Source organism: Cyrtonyx montezumae, unplaced genomic scaffold, assembly GCF_038088225.1.
Source record: "Cyrtonyx montezumae isolate F1298 unplaced genomic scaffold, pur_monq_1.0 scaffold_8, whole genome shotgun sequence".
Classification (NCBI taxonomy): domain Eukaryota; kingdom Metazoa; phylum Chordata; class Aves; order Galliformes; family Odontophoridae; genus Cyrtonyx; species Cyrtonyx montezumae.
Genome location: NW_027072089.1, coordinates 61,840,449 through 61,860,218, shown reverse-complemented (window position 1 = coordinate 61,860,218; position 19,770 = coordinate 61,840,449). Strand labels below are relative to the sequence as shown.

The 19,770-nt window shown below is 40.1% G+C and overlaps 1 protein-coding gene across 1 annotated transcript in view; it reads right to left on the bottom strand.

Moving 5' to 3' along the window:
- TMEM245 (transmembrane protein 245) overlaps positions 1 to 19,457 on the bottom strand; it is a 71,804-nt gene extending 52,347 nt beyond the window's left edge. Inside the window, exons 1-6 of the mRNA XM_065752432.1 lie at positions 18,876 to 19,457; positions 11,904 to 12,021; positions 10,948 to 11,049; positions 9,895 to 10,002; positions 5,250 to 5,462; positions 1,487 to 1,656 (exon numbers count right to left, since the gene is read on the bottom strand). Coding sequence (XP_065608504.1) covers positions 1,487 to 1,656; positions 5,250 to 5,462; positions 9,895 to 10,002; positions 10,948 to 11,049; positions 11,904 to 12,021; positions 18,876 to 19,457 — 1,293 coding nt within the window. The remainder of the gene's footprint in view (positions 1 to 1,486; positions 1,657 to 5,249; positions 5,463 to 9,894; positions 10,003 to 10,947; positions 11,050 to 11,903; positions 12,022 to 18,875) is intronic.
- Between the last annotated feature and the right edge of the window lie 313 nt (positions 19,458 to 19,770).

Sequence of the window (19,770 nt, the reverse complement as noted above, 5' to 3'; positions counted from 1 at the left end):
AAGCCTACACACAATTCCAGTCACCCATGAGAATGGTAGTTTACAATAGGCACAAATAAGGACAGTAATATCAAACATTTATTTTAACAGCTAAAAGAGCTTGGATTGTTTTAACGCACAGCACAAATACAGGAGTATGACCGTTAGCTAAAAAGAGGGGAGGGAAGATGGAGAAATGTACTGTGCCCAAACTTTGGTTAGACAAAAACAGTATGAGTAGAAACTGACCTTCAGTATATTTAAGCTGAGGAGTGGGAAGTTCTGGTGCACATTAGGACAAAAATCCTACCTTTTTCAATGAAAAGAGAAAGCTTAATGGAATTAGGAAAGATCCTTTATCATGTAGTTCTGTGATACAAGAACACTAAACAACACAGGAAATACAATACAGATACTACGCTGTCTAGAGATCCTTCGTACTTTCAACTCAAAAGCTTTTAGTAAAAATCTCTGTATATTGTAATCTTTTTTCCTCTTGTTAAATTTTACCATTGCCTTTTGAAAACCCATTCAACTTATTCATAGCTGTATTCTGAATAGGCTTTTTCAGTTTCTTCCTCAATTAAGTCAGTAGAACTGTTACTTATTTCCCACACTCATTAAATCTTTCTAGATCTTTCGGCACCCATTTACCCATTAGATCTGGGCTCAAAAATCTTCTTTTCCTGCAGAAATTCAGAGGTATTATCTGCAGATATCAGCCCAGGTGTAAACGCTTTGACTAATTTACTTACAGGATGCAGACCTTATGTTACTGAAACTCTGAAGTAACAGCTTTTTCTAAAGCAAGAATAATTCAAAGAAATTGTTCTTACACGTTGGCAAAACTATTACGAACAAAATAACCCAACAGGTTAAGTCAAAACTTGTAATTCTGAATGGAGGAGCCTTCAGAAATTTCACACAGCTTTTCAACTCTGCAATAAACAATGCACAGGGGGGTGCATTTTGAAGTGGCTAGGCTAACAGCAGCCTACAGGTCTTCCCAAATACTTCATTCCTCATATTTCTTCTCTTACAGAAGAAAGCCTCTATTCTGTACTATGCACTGTGTTCAACGACTGCTTGTCCGCATAGTATAAACAAATACATTCAAGCTAGACCCGTAAGTCTGAACCACAGAAGTTAACATTTCATCTTTCACATTCAAGCTCAATAAGTTTAACTTCAAAATCTCTGCAATCAGATAAGGAGACTAAGAAGTTTACATGACTCAGATAAGAAATCTTCTAGAGCTAACTCAACTTTTCTAAGTGACTTCTGTCAGGCTCTGCATGTAGTTACCTAATAAAAGTTAAGTTGCAGTTCAGTGTAAGTGGTGACAGAAGAGACGAGGTCTAAGTTACACCATGAGACAGAAATACTTTTACATGACAGACATGTCTGTTAGTGACAGACATTCATCTTGGAGTTAAAGCATCTCAGCAAACAGTCAACACAGAACAAAACCAATTTTTTCGTTGCTTAAGAAAGTAAGCAGAAATACCTTACTGTCAAGCTTCATCATGACTCTTCCAAGTCCTCTGATGGGACGTGGTGCAAGAGCCTCCTGACGTTCTTTCACGAAGTTTTCAACAAGTTGCCACCAACTTTTGCAATGGTTTGCCATGAAATTCACAACTCCAAAGTGAACCACGAGTTTTTTCAGTGCCCAAACTGCAACCACAAGAAGGATATAAAGGATTAGTGATTTTCAGAGAAGCACAACAAAACTATGCTAGTATGAAACATCTATGAAAAAGAAAGTTTCATTTGTGATTAGAAATCACCTTCAGAATTTGGAGCAATTTTACTGCTAATCTCCTCATTCGCTTTACAGACATGCTTATCCACATGGTATTCTAATTGCTCAAGAACAGAAGAGCCCATGCACTGCACACTTAGATACCTAAGAATTCAGCAAGTCCTGAGATAAGCAGGAGCCATATCGTGTTCCAGCCCTCTGGTCACCTTTGTAGCCCTTCTCTGGACCCAACATGAAGGACAACTGTTTTCTTTCCTTCCTGAAAAGGAAGCATTTTGCTACCACAAAGAGCTTCTCTCTGACATTCCTAATGTACATCCACTGTACTTAACAACACCAGAAAAGACTACCACTACAGTTAAAGAAAAAAAGCCCACAGGCATCTGTTTACCTCCAGTAAGATATTGCCTAGAGACTTCTACAAAACTTTTCTAAGACATCTCTGTTCTCCTTCACTTAGGCTGAGTATACACTCAAAACTTGTGAAGAATCACAATAAGGAATGTGAAAGCAAAAGAAGTGTGCTACATACAAAACTTTCCTCAGAAGCTAAAGAGCCTTTAACAGTCCTGATATTTTTGCCATATTATTTTTTATTCCACCTTTTTACTACAACTGATTTTATTGAAGACTTTTTATTGAAAGATTTATTAATGAAAACATGAGTCACACAAACATGACATGATCCTATATATCATATTTACTGCAATATTAGATACTGAACTCCCCATAACTATAATCAAACAGTTTAAAGATTTTTTTCTCCAAATTAAATACATTACTGCTACATTTCCATACCATTACAATTCTCCCATCCTCCAAAACACTTTTCATGCTTCTATTTGGAGATATCCAAAATGACATCCAAGGTCCAAAAGGCTAACTTCTAACACCCACAGTGCGTTTACCAAGGTTCCACAAAAGCTTATTATTTTAAAGCAACTCCTGTATATGAAGAGCTCACCCAATTCACTGAGATTTGGTTTACTTGCCTCTGGCACCATCGTGTGGCAAATACAGGATTTATTCTCTTAAATTAAGTCACCCAGTAAGCTTTCTAAAAGAGATCATCTGGTAAACAAACAGGAGAAAGCAGTGTCTGTGCCAACTTACAGCACCTAACTTGTAGACTGAAGCTTTGTACGATAGAACACAACTGATGGTAAAAGCACTGGTGGCAAAACAGGACAAGTTTGCAATTTACAAAAAGTGAACAACACATTTGAAATGAAGTTCTCAACTTTTGCTACCATTTAAATACAAACATTAATAGTTATCTTCTGAAGTAACTGACTGTTCACTCACTGCAAATGTGATGCAAAGAAGTCCTACAGTGAATCATACAGCTGAAATTATAATAGAATGAAGAGCCAAAAGAAAAAGTGAAATATATATTTGATAGAACAAGCAAGAAAGTAAGGGAAAAATCTTAAAACAAGACAATACCAGGCTCGTACCACTGAAACGAAAAGAACAACACTGCAGTGTTCCACAATTTGGTTTATTGCTTAGCTTTTGAATTCAAAATTCATCTTTACACCTTTTCACTTTATGGAAGTATTACTTCCTATCCTCTACATCAATCCATTTCAAAAGACCATCTCGTTCCACTGAATGAAAAATTACTTCAAGGAAAAATGTTAACAGCACCAAGATACTAGTAATAATCTAAATCCTGTTTTGCATCCTTCCACTCTACCAGTGTGCTATGCTGCATTCATTTATGCTTCAACCTCTTCACACTTTAAGATTTTTTGCTGTTATTTTTGTTGTGATTAGTTTTAAAACATACTAGAAGCACTCCTTCACGTCACTGAATTTAAGTACATTTGTCAGTCTCAAACTTAGAAAGTTGCAAGAAAACTTGCTTTATCTGCCCTGCTGTTTTCCACTCCTATGTATTCTTAATACCACCTTAACAAACTAGGTTTACCTTCACTTGCTTTCTCGCACTTGATGCGATACACTGGGATCACTTTGGCCGTGTTCATCATTATACTGCCTTATGGCAATATTCTTGTGGTGATTGAGTTACGTACATCAGTTGTGGCCAAGGAAAAGAAAGCACACTTTTTTCTGCTAAGATATAGGCTGCAAACATTCTCAAAATTAATTTCTATTTTGGCTTGAGTTTATTGCTTAGGTAGTTGATCTAAACTTAAGGACTGGCAACAGAAGTATTCATACATTTCAGTTAGAGATGCATGCTCAGATCTAGATTTGTTTGGATCAAGCTTACAACCAATTGCCATTGTCTGCCTAACTGCAAAATTATTGTGCCCAACTTTCCCTCCCACCCAAGCAGGTATTTCCAAACAGTGATTACATCATACTTGACATTTATAGAAGAGTGGAGAGTCTATAATGTCTTTGTGTACCAGGTAGCAGAGCAGCCACCAGAAAAGAGCTCCAGATATAGCTGGTTCCAGCTAGCTCCTCAGTGGCCCCACAGCAAGCCACAGCTGAGCCCATCAGCCACACTTGCTGCCTCCATGGAAGTGTATTCAAGAAAGAGCAGAAAACACTAGAGAAGGAAGGAACATAGAAGAGAACAGGGAGGAAAGGAGCAGAGAAGTGGAGCGAACAAAAAGCCAGAAGAAGGGACTACTACTGTAGGTGTCTCCACGGGGGCAATGCAGCCTAGGGATAAGCCTATACTGAAGCACAGAGAAAAGAGTAAGCAGCTTTGTGGTACTTCTGCTGCTCATTGGGGCTCAGCCACCAAACTTGGAAAAGGGGTAATAATTTAAGATACATAAAAAATGCTGGAAGTTGGTATTTAGAGAAAAATCCAAAGAAATCAGGGAACTCACTTTGTTTACAGCTGAAGGAACAGAGAATTCAGATTTACAGCAGGTCAGGCTTACTTCTTAAGTTCCTATCTTCCCTATCCACCCTTCAAGAAAAGACAGTGGACTGACATTCAGCTTTTAAATCATTTCATCAGACAGCTATCAAACATTCAATTTCTTGATATGTAAGAGAACAGAGGCACAGACATGAAGTGACAAAGCCAATTATCCCGAGAGCTAGAATTAGAATCAAATTTATCTTGCAATTCATCCACAAACCTAGCAACATATTTTTGATGGGAATTAAAGCAGATGTATGAGTCGTACTTCAACAGTAAATAAAAAATATTTTCTATCAATACATTCAGAAACATGAAAGACAAGGCATCAAGAGGAAGAAAGACTTAAGTACTCCAAACCAAAAGCATTCTTACACTCTAAGGTGTGGCACTAAATTATTTCAAGTAAACATACATAGTAACGACTATCAACAGACTTACAATGACACTTGTCCACATTAATCCTATCTGAAGCTGCAGCTCATTGAAAACATTTTTGAACTTTGAACACTTAGAGAGTCATTAAAAAGCTTTAAATAAGAAAAAAAACTCAGTAGGCCTACAGGCCCTTTGTTTTACTTCACTTTACACAAAGCCTATAGCTATCCAGAGTCACTGTTTAAAACAAAACATTTATAGTAATCGTATGACTACCTGCAAAAGGCACTGGCAGTAGCTGCACAATCCAGAAATTTAGCCAGATCTGGACAATGACAATTGCCCACACAAGTGTAACAAAGTAAACATCACTAGTTTTCTTCTTTTTAAGAAAAGAACCAATCTCAGGTCTTTGTCTGTTCCCCGAAGAGGACGTAGAGGAGGAGAAAGATGAAGAAGCTTGTGGAGGTGGATCACCTTCTGTTGCACCTGAAACAAACAAAAGCAAACAAAGAGGAGGAAGTTATCACATTAACCTTCACCACATAATGGAATATTGCTCCCTACATCCAACTTATCCTGCTGGCTTTTTTTGTTTTCTTCTCTTTGTAATTTCATTAGATTACAGGGACAGCTTTGACACTGATCTGTGATTTGAAAAGCTAGAACAGGGCTGTATAGGCTTTCCCACATCATGCAACACCACTTAGGCACTACAGGGAGGATGACAGAAGAGACACTACAGCCTCTAAGAGGCCTCCTATTGCCACACATTAATTGTGAGCTAAATGTACTTCAGCAAACAACCACAGAACTGTGGAAACCATAGAGTACGTTTCACTTCCAGCAGGAAAGCAAAAAATTTGTGTCTTAAATCTTTTCAAGGATTCAAAAAGAAACATACATTTGCTCAAAACTCATTTAAACAAAGAGCATAAACTGAAGAGGATACTTAAATCCTACACACTTCTTACTACACTCTTTTGAATGCTCACATTACAAACATAGCACCCACTGTGATCCTAAACTATTTGTCTAAAGCAAACACAGATTAGTGGATAAAGAATGTTGTCATTCATTTATTTAATTTAATAATTTAACCATTAAAGATAAGTTTGGTTTAAAAACGTGTGCTGATAGGTTAAAAACAAATGTACATCATAATAAACACAAAATAGTAACTTCAGGCAGAAATACTATGTCCAAAATAAAGTTCAGTATCAACATTTTCTTAGTCCCCATGCTTGGCCCACTAAGGTACGATGGGGAAGCAAAAATACCTGGAAAACATTTATAGCCATAAACGAAGAACGGAGACACAAGGAAAGCTGAAAAGTTACTCTGTGCTAAAGAACAAAAGGCAATTTGCTGGCATTGCACGCACAGCAGCAGGTAAACAATCAACAGCAATCACTTCTACCCCACACAAAGAAAAACTGCTTGAGAAACTGTTACAGTATACTACATACACTTAAGAAAAATAAAAATAAACACCACACTTCTCACAAGCAATTCCAGCTTTGATGCACCTTTACTATTCTAGACTGAAGTGTTAACTGCTAGAGTGTAGAAAAGACAGATTTGTCATAAGTGGACAGTAAATAACAGATTCTGCTACCCCACACACTTAACGAATGCTCTTCTTTTGCTTCAGAAATCTGCACTGGTTTTTCTACATTTAAGGGGAATTACTTTTAGAGCTTGTAAGCACTTTCCAACCTCACAAATACTACAGTGCAGACGTACTGATTCAACTGACAGACACTGGAAGATGACACAAACGTCAGCTGGTTGCAGGTAACATAACTGGTGAAACTGCAGAATATTCCCAAAGGGATTACAGAAGACCACCTGAAAGAAGGAGCTCAGCAAGCAGCCAAATTCAGCAGATGGCTCAGGTGGAGTGTTTCTTAGCAAATCAGTTCACATCTCAAACAGATGAAGGCCAACTCCCTCATATATGAACTAAACTTTGCATAAAAAGACTATATTAATTTTTCATTATGGGAAAAGAAGTTACCTGAGAACAGAAGCTCTCCTAAAAAGACAAAGTGTTACTGCCATGAGAAATAAGGAGGTTTATCTTTCCCCAGTACCTTGCAGTTTAAAGATGAAAAAAAGCACAAAGACAAATAGTTCCAGCTTATAACACACCAAAGAAAGCAGTATGTTGCAATATCTTTCTCCCCTATCTATTTAACTTAATCAACACCTTTCTTTCTACTCTTTTTCTCCAAAATCACTCTAATAAATATAAGAAGTAATATGACAACAAGCAGAAACTCAAAGGGAATAAAATTCTAAAAGCCAAAATAGAAAACAAAGGAATTTAATACAGTGAAGCCTCCATCTCAAAATGAAAACCATCTGACACTTTTTGCCCCAAAAGCACTTAGTGTCACTTTTGTGGAAGAAAAATAAGAATATGGCAATGAAAAGTGTGCTGGAATGTATTTCTGCTATAAATAAAACTAAGTAACAGCAACAGTAATGTTGAGTAGTACCAATTAAACTCAATCACTCTCTTACAGTTTCTCTATGAACATAAGCAGACTACACAGAATGCAAAACACAGATGGGAATAAGCCAACAAGAAAAAAAAAAAGGCAGGGAGCAGAAAAAAAAAAAAAAGACTACAAAAATCCTTGTGAATCCTAGGACACAACAGCTTTTTCAGAAGGTAGTTTTAGAATATTGTAAAAAAAAAAAAACAGTACTGGCACTGCCAATGACCTCGTAGTATTCTTCCCATGCCAAATACAGAACTGCTGTTCAGGTGACTGTATCACAGAATGCCCTGTGTTGAAAAGGACTTCAAAGACCATCCAGTTTCAACCTCCCTGCCATGGGCAGAGTCACCAAATGCTAGACCAGCCTTGCCTTGAATGCCTCCAGGGATGGCACAACCACAAGCTCTCCAAGAACCTGTTCCAGTACATCAACACCTCTGAGTGAAAAACTTCCTCCTAACATCTAAACTAAATTTCCCGTCTTAGTTTAAAATCATTCCCCCTTGTCCTGTCACCATCGACCCATGTTAAACAGTCGTTCCAGCTCCTGTTTATGCTGGAAGTACTGGAAGGCCACAACGAGGTCTCCCCAGAGTCTTCTCTTCTCCAAGCCCAGTTCCCACAACCTTTCCTCATAGGAGAGGTGCTCCAGCCCTCTGATCATTTTAGTGACCCTCCTTCAAACCCATCCCAAGAGTTCTGTGTCCGTCAAGTCACGTCACAGAAATTGATCTAGTAAACACTGCAAATGAAACAAGTCAGATGACAAGATAAGCTCTGCAAACCAAGATATGGATGCCTCTTTAACACAAATGGAGGACTATTCGAATCTTAACAGTATCTTCAGGTTCTATAAAACCTTATAGAATGCAGTCCATAATGTCTTTGCAGATGAGAAGTAGACAGGAAAACTTCTGTATTTTATCTTTACAGCAGGAAAAGGACAGCAGCATTCACAAGCCAAAAAATACAAAACTGGTTAATTGACTCAAAAAAAAAGTCAAAACCACTCAGTAAAACACACATTTTTGTAAGACAGCTGTAGTCTGCTTCCAACCAAGACATGACAAGTTGAAAACAGAAGTCTTAAAAAGAGATTAAGACTAGTGTGTATGTTAAAAAAAGAAAAAAATAAGAACAAAGAAAACAACAGCCAGTTACACTATACATCTGTGGGATGTGCCATCTCTTAACTGTATGTTCAAAATCCAGGAAAAAATGCCTCTAATTTCCAAAATTAAATATAAGAAACAGCAATTAAAAAAAAAAAGAACCTGCCACCATACTCCATTCTCAAACTTCAGGATGTCTATGGTGTTGTGTTGTGTATTTATTTCATGATCGTCTTGTAAAACGTAGAAACAAAGATGACAAAAGAGCCCACAGTTGTCCTTTTTATATTAAAAAAAAAAGTTTGTTCTCAAGTACAGCTTACATTGACATATTTAAAATTTGGAAGCGTGGTTGTTTCAACAAAAGATTTCTGAAGAGATGGTTCTACATCAACTGCTTTTTACCCAACAGCTGAAGTAACTTTTTAGTTTCACAAAAGCCATTCTTTAAACAGATGCTTTTAACACTGCTTGCTCGAAGAATTCTCACTTGCACACTCACTATGTTTCCTCCTCTTTGCAATTCCCTCATTACAGAGGATATAAAGAACAACCTGTCTTCAAGTAGACCACTCCGACAGCCAATTTCAACTTGATGGAACCTTATATTCTGTCAAGCTGAATGATCTGTTTCACAGGAAATTGATGAAACCTTTCAACTGTCAGGTTTCTGTAAGAACTTATTTTTCAAGTATCCCACACCATTCCATAAAGGCCTACTCAGAAAAATGATGGTAAAGCTCAAAACCAGTGATGGATATCTAAACATCCTCTTTGCAACATTTTGAAGCCATTTCTTACAGAAATCTGTTGGTGCAAGTGAAATATCATGACTCAAGCTACATTCTCAAGTAAGCTCACTAAAGGAAAGACATTCATCATGCCAGTTGAAAAAGAGAGAGAAGTTTTTTTTTTGTCACTGTGATGTACAGAAATTTTATTCTTGTCTGTCTGTACTTGCTCCAGTTATATACTGTAACAAACAAGAAATCAAGAGAAGAGTAAATTGAATAAATAAAATAATGACTAGAAGAAAAATGGTCCTCATTCTGAAAATAAAAATCTGCTAGTTGGGTTGTCTAAATGCAGTCAGTCACATACTATAACTTGAAAGTTGATTTTTATATATTGCCTTCTTAGCATTTTTTGAAAACAGACAAATCACTCTGATAAAGCACAAATGTGCTACCTTGTTAGGAATGAAAAACAAAGGGCCTATTTTGAAGTTTGTTTTTTATTCTCTCTCATTTCACACCATCAGAACAAACATAAATGTTTTCTTACAGAGAATTCAGTCACCTGAGGGTTGTGAGGAACGTTCATTACTGGATTCATCTTCTGTCACAGAAATAGCCATGGCAATTGTTGAAGCAGCAATGGAAATCATCTGCCCAGGAAGTTCTGTCCCTGTAAAATATATGTGTTCAAAAACTTAAAAAAAAAACAACAACAACAAAACATCTTAAGAGCCTTTTGTTGTTGTTATGTATTTCCTGATATCCACTTTTGCTGTCAAACAAAAACTATATGAATAGATACTGTTAGTTTTTAATGTGTCTTATCCATAGTCAGTGTTATCAAATACAAATCAGTGCTATTATTTAGTACTATAATACAACTGGAAGCAAAACATAAAAGCAGTTATTTACACTTCCCTTGCTAGTGAGCTGCTACTGATAAAGTCATCCACAGATGGTGATAGTTCAGTTAGTCAATTTTACTAACCAAGACGATGATGATGTTCAGGAAAGCAGTAACAGCAAAACAGGAAAGAAGTTTCCTAAAGTAACCATACAACTATTGCTAGATAGGAACAGATAACATTTATTTTTATCCAAAATTGATTTACAAGAGGAGGAATTTATTTTTCTCAAAGACTAAACACAAACTATAAAACATACATTAAGCAAAAGACAGGAGCAAGCCTGCTGGATGGAGCTGTTTCAATTTTTCCTCACACACAGCATTACAGGAGCTACTAAACCCATATCGATCCTTTTCTTTCAAAATTAGCCTTTGATTCCTGTGCTTTCTTTATGCTTGAGGCTACATATAGGATTCTCTAACCTTAATAATAGAAATATATTCTAAACTTTGTAGTTAAGGGGGGTGGGGCTTGATAATGAGTCACTACTGTGCTAAGAAAAGGAAACTATCAGTTTCAAAGATTTTCTGTAAAGAACCAAAAGATTCACCTCAGCACACACAAACCACTTTGAAACAACTGTACTGAAATCTTCTGGTAGTTTCTTCCAATCCACACGATGCTGAATTTACAGTAATACAATCCAGATTCTCATCTTCACAGTCCTGTTGCCTCCATTATGAAAGAAATAGAGATTCATTTCTTACCAGAAGACTCTTTTCCATTCTGCTGTTCATGCAACATGCCTACAGTCATCAGAACAACTATAACCAGGAACACGGGAATTCTCCACGAACCTGCTACAGAAGCTGAAAAATATGGTATTTTTAATAACAACAACAAAAAAATAAACTATTAATAACACTACACTTAGGAAAACCAAAATAGGCACCCTACCAACGAAGAACAATCTAGGCAGAAACTAAGTGACATAAAACAAACATGATTCCTATATTCCCATGAAAGAAGAATAGGAAAAGCAGGTGAGCAAGTTTCTCTATTGATAAGCCAAGCAACGTCAGTGACTCTAAACTATGCTGATACACTTAAAATTACATTAAGATATACATGAAGTAAAAACATTTTAGAAATCAGAAGCAAACCAAATTCCCCCTCCTAAAAAAAAAAAAAAAAGTGGATTTGTTTTAGATCTCTAGAGTGGTTATCAAGCAGTGCCTTCTTGGGTTTCAACTTTTCATCTCGTACTCCTGCAAAATACAAGACTAGAAAACATAATCTAATGTAAAATCACTATCTGCAGCTACAGACCTCAGCAAAATGTGTCCACACATTCATCACAATCCCCAAATCTTGTTGCTAAAGCAAAGTAAATCATGGCATGTTTTGAAATCCTTCATCATTGTAGCCTTTCGTTATCTGCATAATATCGTTACCATAAACTCCTCTGATAATGTATTCTGACATTCTTAAATATGTTAGCATCAATTGCTATGATCTTATGTTCTACTCCAATCTTATATAAACAGATCACTATAATCGTCTATTTACATTACAGATTATACAGATCACTGATAAATTTATTTGGTATTGTTGATACAGACTTGCTTAATGGCTGCTGACACAGATATGCTTTCTCAAATCTATTACTACTATTAAATGCATTTTACATACAGACCCTTTAGAAAAATGATTTGTTACCCACCTAAGTGGAAGAGCAGCATGATCCAGACGGGGACGGAGACCGCTTTCAGGTAACGTTCAGTGCTTACATTCCACTTGAACAAAACCATCAACAAATAACCAACTACTAAAGTCCATATCTGCAAGAAAAAGACACCCAGGTATGTATACATACATGCAATACAGCTGCAATTGTGTGCACACAGCCCAAGTCAGTCTAGTTAGGGGCTTGCTGTCAGGTTCCAGTTCTAAAACGTAGGCTTCTTAAATACATATCAAGCACAGGACTTAGGGCTGCACACGAGAGCGCAAAGTCGGTGCGAAGTGTAAGGAGATAAGGCCACACATGCCTTAAGCCTGACATCAGTATGGTTTGAACGTGAGGGGGAACACACTCACATGAAAGAAACCCTGGAGGAAGACTGTGTGGCAAAGACCAAGCACTTAATTTATAACTACTAGTGAAAGATCGGAGTCTAAATGACACAAGGCTGGCAGCAGCACCAGTGGGACTCTGGAGGACACAGCCACTCAGTCCAGCACAGCACAACTTGCCAGCTTCTGTGCTCCAGCTCGAAGAAATAACAGGGCTTTATACCAGAGATGGTCATTAGGAAGGACAAATAAATAAAATGCTGCTCCTCAGCAGTTTTTGTTCACAAAAGTCATGACTCGAAAATAACTTGTCACATGGAATTTTATCAAAGCTCGTTTAATTGAAGTACCAAAACGGTCCTGCAGTAACACATCAGGTAGCATCATCTCAGTTTTGCTGCTTGTAAAAAGAAGGTATAAATCTGATGACCAGATTAACAACAAGAGAGAAATCTATAATTAAGTCTGGAGATAAAGAACACTCGAAAATGCTGAAAAGAAGAAAGCAGAAACCGTAAAAGGCTGCAGGAGACAGCTGATATGCAGTAGAAGATGTGAAATATGAGGTACAAAAACCTTTAAAAAGTTTCAAGAGCGCATTCTTATTAAGTGTATCTCATACATATGAGGTACTTCTGCACCAACCTCAACAAACATTCCCTAACTCCCTATCCATAATCAGTTCAGAAAACCTTCAAATTCCCATTCATAAATTCACAAATCCCAACAAAGCTTAAACAGAGCTTCTATTAACCGTGCTTGCCAAATCAGACTTCACTGACAAAGCCAAGAAAAAGCTGTGGAGACAGAACAAGCAATTAGGCAGAACACACTGAAACAGCATTCACCTCTATTTGACTTTATTACACCACAGAGGCAGAGCCCCAGTGAAGGGGTTTGTGCAACTACTCCAGCGTAGACTGAATCCTACAACTTTTGTAACAAGTCCTAAGCATTAAGATTTAAAAATATATACACCAGTTCTGACCCACAGCAGCACACTGAAGGTAGGAAAGGGTTTTAATCAATTCATCCAGAAGTCATATTACAGCACAACTGCAAGAGATAACTCAGCTCCAAGATGCCGCCCTTACTCAACATCCACCACGCAACATCTGCGTGATACATATTTCACTGGAGATAATTTTTGATTTTTAGTCACAAATTACAAACAAGAGGCCTAGTAAGTTCAATTAAATACATTTTCCAGTGAAAAGTAAAATAACAGTAGAAGGCCAGACTTGAATCTGTGGTTAACAGCCACCAAAGCAAAATTGTTCTACTGCCTTTAGCCATGCATGTAGCTGAACTAAGAGCTTGCATGACTGTTTAGCTGTTGAATAATTATTCCTATCCCTTATTCCTATCCCGTACACCAATTCTCATTTCGAAAAGCTTTGCAAATGACCCAAGTATTTCTAACTACTACTGACTACAGAGAAAGATTATTTTAGAATACGAGTCGTTTAGTTTTAGAGACTGAACAGTAACAGTCCTCAATCCCTGTAAACAAACTGTGTGGGCACCTGGACAGTTCAAGAGTTTCACTTCAGTGATACCGTGGTGTGATCAACTCACCATCAGGTTACGTTGCAGCAAAGCAGCTCTCAAAACTCAGCACTGCTTCCCTACGCTGCAAGGGACACGCTGAATGGGAACTAGGGTAGCCTGCTTCCAACAATTCATGGCTGAAAGCAGCTGACAGAGCAAATTAACTTACGCTGACAAAGACTGGGATTTTATCCCTCCCTAACTTGGCAACAGCTTATTTCTGGTGTTTTTTTGTGGGAGCACTTTAACTCTTTAAGTGCCTGTTATGTAATTTTTCCCCATCTCTTCCTCCCTCCCCCCCTCTAAATGGTCTCCAAACATTTTGACTACAAGAGTGAGAATAGCCTCTTCATTATTACATGACCACTGCAAGCCTCCAAGGAAATGAAGAGTAAAAGATGCTGTACTTTCACTGAAATTAAGTTTAATTGTGGATACACAAGCCATGGTTCCCCACAACACATATAGATTTGATTTATGTTACCAGGTGACTAATGTTAGTGAAAGACTTTCCAGTTCCAGTTAAGGGTGGGAGAATTTGAAAATACAAGCAATGGTTTGTCTCTGGCATCATTTTTCAATGAAAATGAGCTCCCTCTTACTCCTCAACTCCTTAGAATAAATAAAAGCTTTTTATTTATACAGCTCATTCTTTCTATCGGCAGGTTAATCTTTTAGGGAGAGGCTTTACGACTGAGCTCATTTAATATTTCACTGCCAGTGAAAGCAGCACTTCCCTTCTCTGCTACTGATGGAGAAGCAGTCTCACCTCTCCTACACAGCATACTATAATCACTTACTTTCAAAATCAAATTACAGATCACCAGAACAAGGGGATGTTCCCAAGCAAGTCACCTCAAGCGTGTACATATCAAGGCCTCACACAAATCCCTATAAAAAAGGGGAATTACATCATTTTGGAATTTTGCAATCAGCAGCAGCCATCCCACACACAGTCTTCTCAGTCACCCTATGCCTGTTTCACAAACTTTTAAACCAGTGTTACAGCCAAAGAAGAGCTCTTGTGACATTATTTCTACCTCTCCCTCCTCCCTGGCAATGAAACGAGCAATGGCAAAAACTGGGCGGAACAGTACATTCTCAAAAGCCGAATCCATACAAGGTATTACATGCATCACTAAAAGCCAACTCTTTGCCATGACAAGGATCGCAGTGTTTTCTTCATCTAATTGAAAATGTTTTTCTAATCAAGAGAAAAAGATAATTGAGGAGTTGTGGAACCACCATTTTTATTCCAGTTTTCAGAACCAAAATTAATTTAACGAGGCTTTGCTGCTTTTTTCCACAGTACCCAAGACCCCATAAAATGCAGAGTTGAGCAGAATGAAGAAAGCATAACTTTCAGTTCACAGAAAGACAGTTTTTGTCAAAACAAAGACCAAAAAATGCAGCCAAACAAAAAACTAGCCACACAGGGAACGCCACTGACCACCTAAGTGCAAACTCATCTTTCTCTTCCCTTCACTAAGGGACTCTTCATTACTGATAATCTTCATTATTGAGAATTCCATTTGACATAAGTGGAAACGAGCTTCAAACTTCTGTACGCACAACACAAATTGTAAGTTTTATTATGCGAATCTTGCTTCACTGAAGAAATGAAGCTCTGAATACTCCAACAAAACCAAAGACACAGATCAGTTCTGTGGTACTTCAGAGCATTGGAAGTAGATTTAATAGCCGTGTTTACATGCACACTTCTCAGATGAGCGGACTCAGGGTTAGATTGGGTGATCTTTAAATGTCCCTTTCAACCCAAACCGTTCTATGATAACAATGGCTACTTTAAATATTACCTAAGCAAGTAAGTGACATTGTGATTTTTTTTTTCTAAGAAGTGTACACCTGGCCAAGTAGGAATAGAAATATAGGAATAGAATAGAAGGAATAGAAACTTACACCAGTTCTCCTTCTAGAACTCGCAGTTACGACATATAACCACTTAAATACCTTTGATTTTAAAAAGCCATGCCTACTAAATCAGATAAAGCAGAAGCTAGCTGTTCAGGCCTTAGGGACTGCTGACATCTAGTGCCAGCACAATGGCGTTAGTCCCGGTGGACAGCTTTGACAGTTCCCTGACAGGGAGAATTAGGCAGACAACAGGCTAAGACACTCTACTCCTTTTTAGGCAATGCTCCACCCGACGTTCTCTGGTCCCAGCAAATTTTATTTCCAGATTTGTCCAGCACTGTAGTCAGGAAAGGACCAATTAGGTCCACTTATGCATGCTACTAGCATAAAACAAGTCATCCCTAGTACACTCAGATACAGCTCAGCTAACAGTTTCAGAGACCTACAGTACCAAATACACAGAAAAAAAAACCAGACATTTCTGAACCTCATCAGTAACTTACAACAAGCCACAGAAGAAAGATTAGATATAGGGGAAAGATCTTGACAGCCCCATAACCAAGTTCACTCTGGAGAGTCCTGCCAATTATTACCACATTAGATTTAATTTACTCAGAAGATGAACTTCAGAGTCTACATGGAACAGCTGTATAATTCCTGGGATCTACAAACTAACCATTTTCTAAATAAACATGAGCATTTGACTCCTATTGAAAAATAAATAAATAAATAGAATCAAGAGCATTTCCTGTACAGTACTGCAACTGCAGAATGTCACGATAAGTAACTTGAACTTTTGACACAAAGCAGAAAAATTCACTGTTATCTTAGTATGGTGCTGGATACAAGATGCTTCCTAAAAAAGCTACAATGGACACAGAAGTCCAAGATTAGTCTTTAAAAGATGTGAGGACAGTGAGGGCAACTATGCAGAAATGGGTATAGTGTATAAATGGGTAAGGGCACCCCAAGTCTGCCATGGGACAAACTCCTCTCAGCTTCAAAAAAGACAGAGGAAAACTCTCCTCTTCCCTGTTAGGTTACCTGATGTTCATGGAGAGTGCATGCCCTCTACGTAACAGGCCTCCTATATTTCTCAAGTAAGCTTCTTCAAAGACAATACGTTAACTGTACAGCACAAAAGGAAATGGGATACTGTAGACTAGTCTAAGATTGGGGCTTATTCTCCAAATGCAGCATTTTAAAACTACTTAAACAACGGGCCTGTCATGGTGGGATCTAGGATTCCCAACTCAGACTGCATAAGTGACAAAGCAATCACAGCCATTTCTCAATCTTCGTTCATCAACACTGTGAATGGCTTTTCCAGATTTGAGGACAACAGCACTAGAAAGCTCTGAAGTGTACTAGTGCCAAGATGCAGTTTTCTGTGTCATTATCACATGCTATTCCTGCTTTTGGAGAACGAACACCGTTCTGGAAATAACAGGAGAATTTATCTCTGTATCACGGCTTAGTGGGTATCATAAAAATACTTACAGAACACCAAATTGGTACCCAACTAAACCATAATCTTCTCACTCAAATTCTAACAACAGACATCTCTCACTCCTCCAATAGATCAGAGGGAATCAGAAAGGGAGAAGACAACCGTGCACATTCATCCTTTCTGCAAGCAGCAGGGGCAGCCAAGTGGTGCAAAGCTCCCAGTGAAAATAACTTTACACCTTTGCTGGACAGAACTGTGTGTGCATGGAGCACAGATATTCATAGTTTGTAAGATTACAGCTGCCATAAACAACTGCACACTGCTACCCAGATGCTGCTCTCACTGTCTAAACCAGACACACTGCAACAAGCATTAGTTTTTTCAGGCTTTCACTAAATTACTTATACATTATGTTCCTCACAAGAAAGCGTTCCGTATTGCATAAGTTAAAAGAAAGTTGTTGTGTATTTAAGTATTTCCAAACACAGAAATCTAGACTGGCCTAGTAGGCTGCTAAAATTAAGGGCAAAAAATGAGACAACCGTCCCTTTTGCTTATCACAGAGTATCTACAAACAATTTTTTATGCACGATAATATAGAGGAAGAACCATCCAGAACACAGAACAATGGAGCAAACTAACTTGCAATATGCAAAATCCCTGTGTGGCTAGCAAGCCGGCCATACACATGCAAACACAGTCCTGCAATCCAACAAGGAAACAGAACAGCTTTTAAATGCTTAACTGAAGTCAAAGCAGATGCAGCTCAAGGCTCCTGAGCACCGTGGATAAAATTAAGTTACTCTGCTGCAGCTTTGAGATGATACAAGTCACACAGAAGACAAGTTTGTGAAACTGGAATAGGAAAACACTATAAAATGTAGGGAAGATAACTAGCTGAGCTGAGGAAATTTACAAAGGGGAGCACCTAGGTTCCTTGTACAACTTCTCAGGAAAAGACATCGCTGCTTGGACAGCGTCACATCTCCATGTTTCTCGAGCACCTCCAGGGACCGTTACTCCATCACCTCCCTGGGCAGCTTGAGCCAACACCCCACCACTCTTCTTGCCAACAAATGTTTGCTGATTACCCAACTTGAACCTCCTCTGGTGCAACTTAAAGCCATCACCTCGAGTCCAATCACTAGCTCACTTAGCTGGCTACTGGTTTGCTTAAGGAAGGCCACGGCAGCTGTTCTGACAGAAACCCTAAGCCTTCCCAAGGAACTTGAGTCTGAACAAGTTCTGGGAACGTTTTTCTTCCCAATTGAAATCTCACAGCACTTCATCAAACAGAAAGATTGCTTTAGAAGCATCAGAGCACAGAGAAGCATCAGACACAGCTGAACAAACCTGTGGTGAGCAGATGCACTACAGCCACAGTTACTAACAACTTCTGGTAGCTCTTTACTCACTGTAATGACGCCCTGTGTGATTAACCAAGTTTGAATAAGGGAACGGACTTACTTACCCAGCGTAGCAATACCACATCTGCATAACAAGTGTGCCAACCCAGAGGGAAGCCTGAAGCTTAGCAAGGAAATGGCACAGCAACTAAGCTAAACCTCCAGCCGCCACTGCCAAGTCACACTTGCGTTCCTCCACCACCTCACTGCAGGTAAATGGAAACGCTCCTAACTTGTCTCTCTGTAAGAGCAACAAGTCAGATGGCGCCGGGCCGCGCCCAGCCCCGCGCCGGCTCTCCCTCCCTCCTTCCCCCCGGCCCCTCACTCACTCACTCACCCAGTGGCTGCTGAAGTAGTCCAGCCCCTGGCAGATGAGGCGGGCGGCCTGGGCCAGCAGCAGCTGCACGCCGAGCGAGCTGCCCAGGCAGTAGAGCCCGTAGAGCAGCGGCCCGCCGGCGCCCAGCAGCAGCAGGAGCCGCCGGCGCCGCAGCACCTGCTCGCCCAGCGCTTCCACGCCGTAGTTGGCGAAGCAGAGGGGCAGCAGCAGCGCGGCCAGCAGCACGGGCGTGCGGGAGCGCTGCAGGCGGCCCAGCCAGCGGCGGCCCAGCGCCGTCAGCGAGCTCTTGAACGGGTGCAGGAAGGTGCCGCACAGCACGGCCCACAGCAGCGGCCGCAGGAAGGCCTCCAGGATGAAGTAGACCAGCACGGCGGCCCCGCAGCACAGCCCCGCGAACAGCAGCGCGCCCGTGTTGTAGAAGGCCTGCTTGATCGGCTTCTCCAGCCGCGGCAGCGACATCCCCGCCGGGCCGCCCAGCGCCGGACGCGGCACGGCCGCCGCGCCCTCCGCCCCGCCGGGGCATCCGCCCGCCCGCCGCCCCGCCGCCGGAGGGACCGCCGCGGACTCTCCGCCGTCGGCCATGGCGCCCGCCCCGCGGCTCCGCTCCGGCCGCCGGTGCCAGGGGGCGAGGCCGCCGCGGGAGGCGAGGGCGCGGCGAGGCGGCGGGGCCTCTAGTGCCGCCGGGCGGGGAAGGGAGTCACCGGCGGGGAGGGGTGCCGGGAAATGGAGTTTTCTTCCGTTTGCCTCCCGTTCCCGGCTCTTCGCTCTCTGGAAGCAGGTTGTCCGGAGAGGTCGTGGATGTCACGTCGCTGGAGGCATTCGAGGCTGGGTGTGGCTCCGGGCAGGCTGGTGTAGTGGTTGGCGACCCCGCCCACGGCGCGGGGGTTGAAAGTAG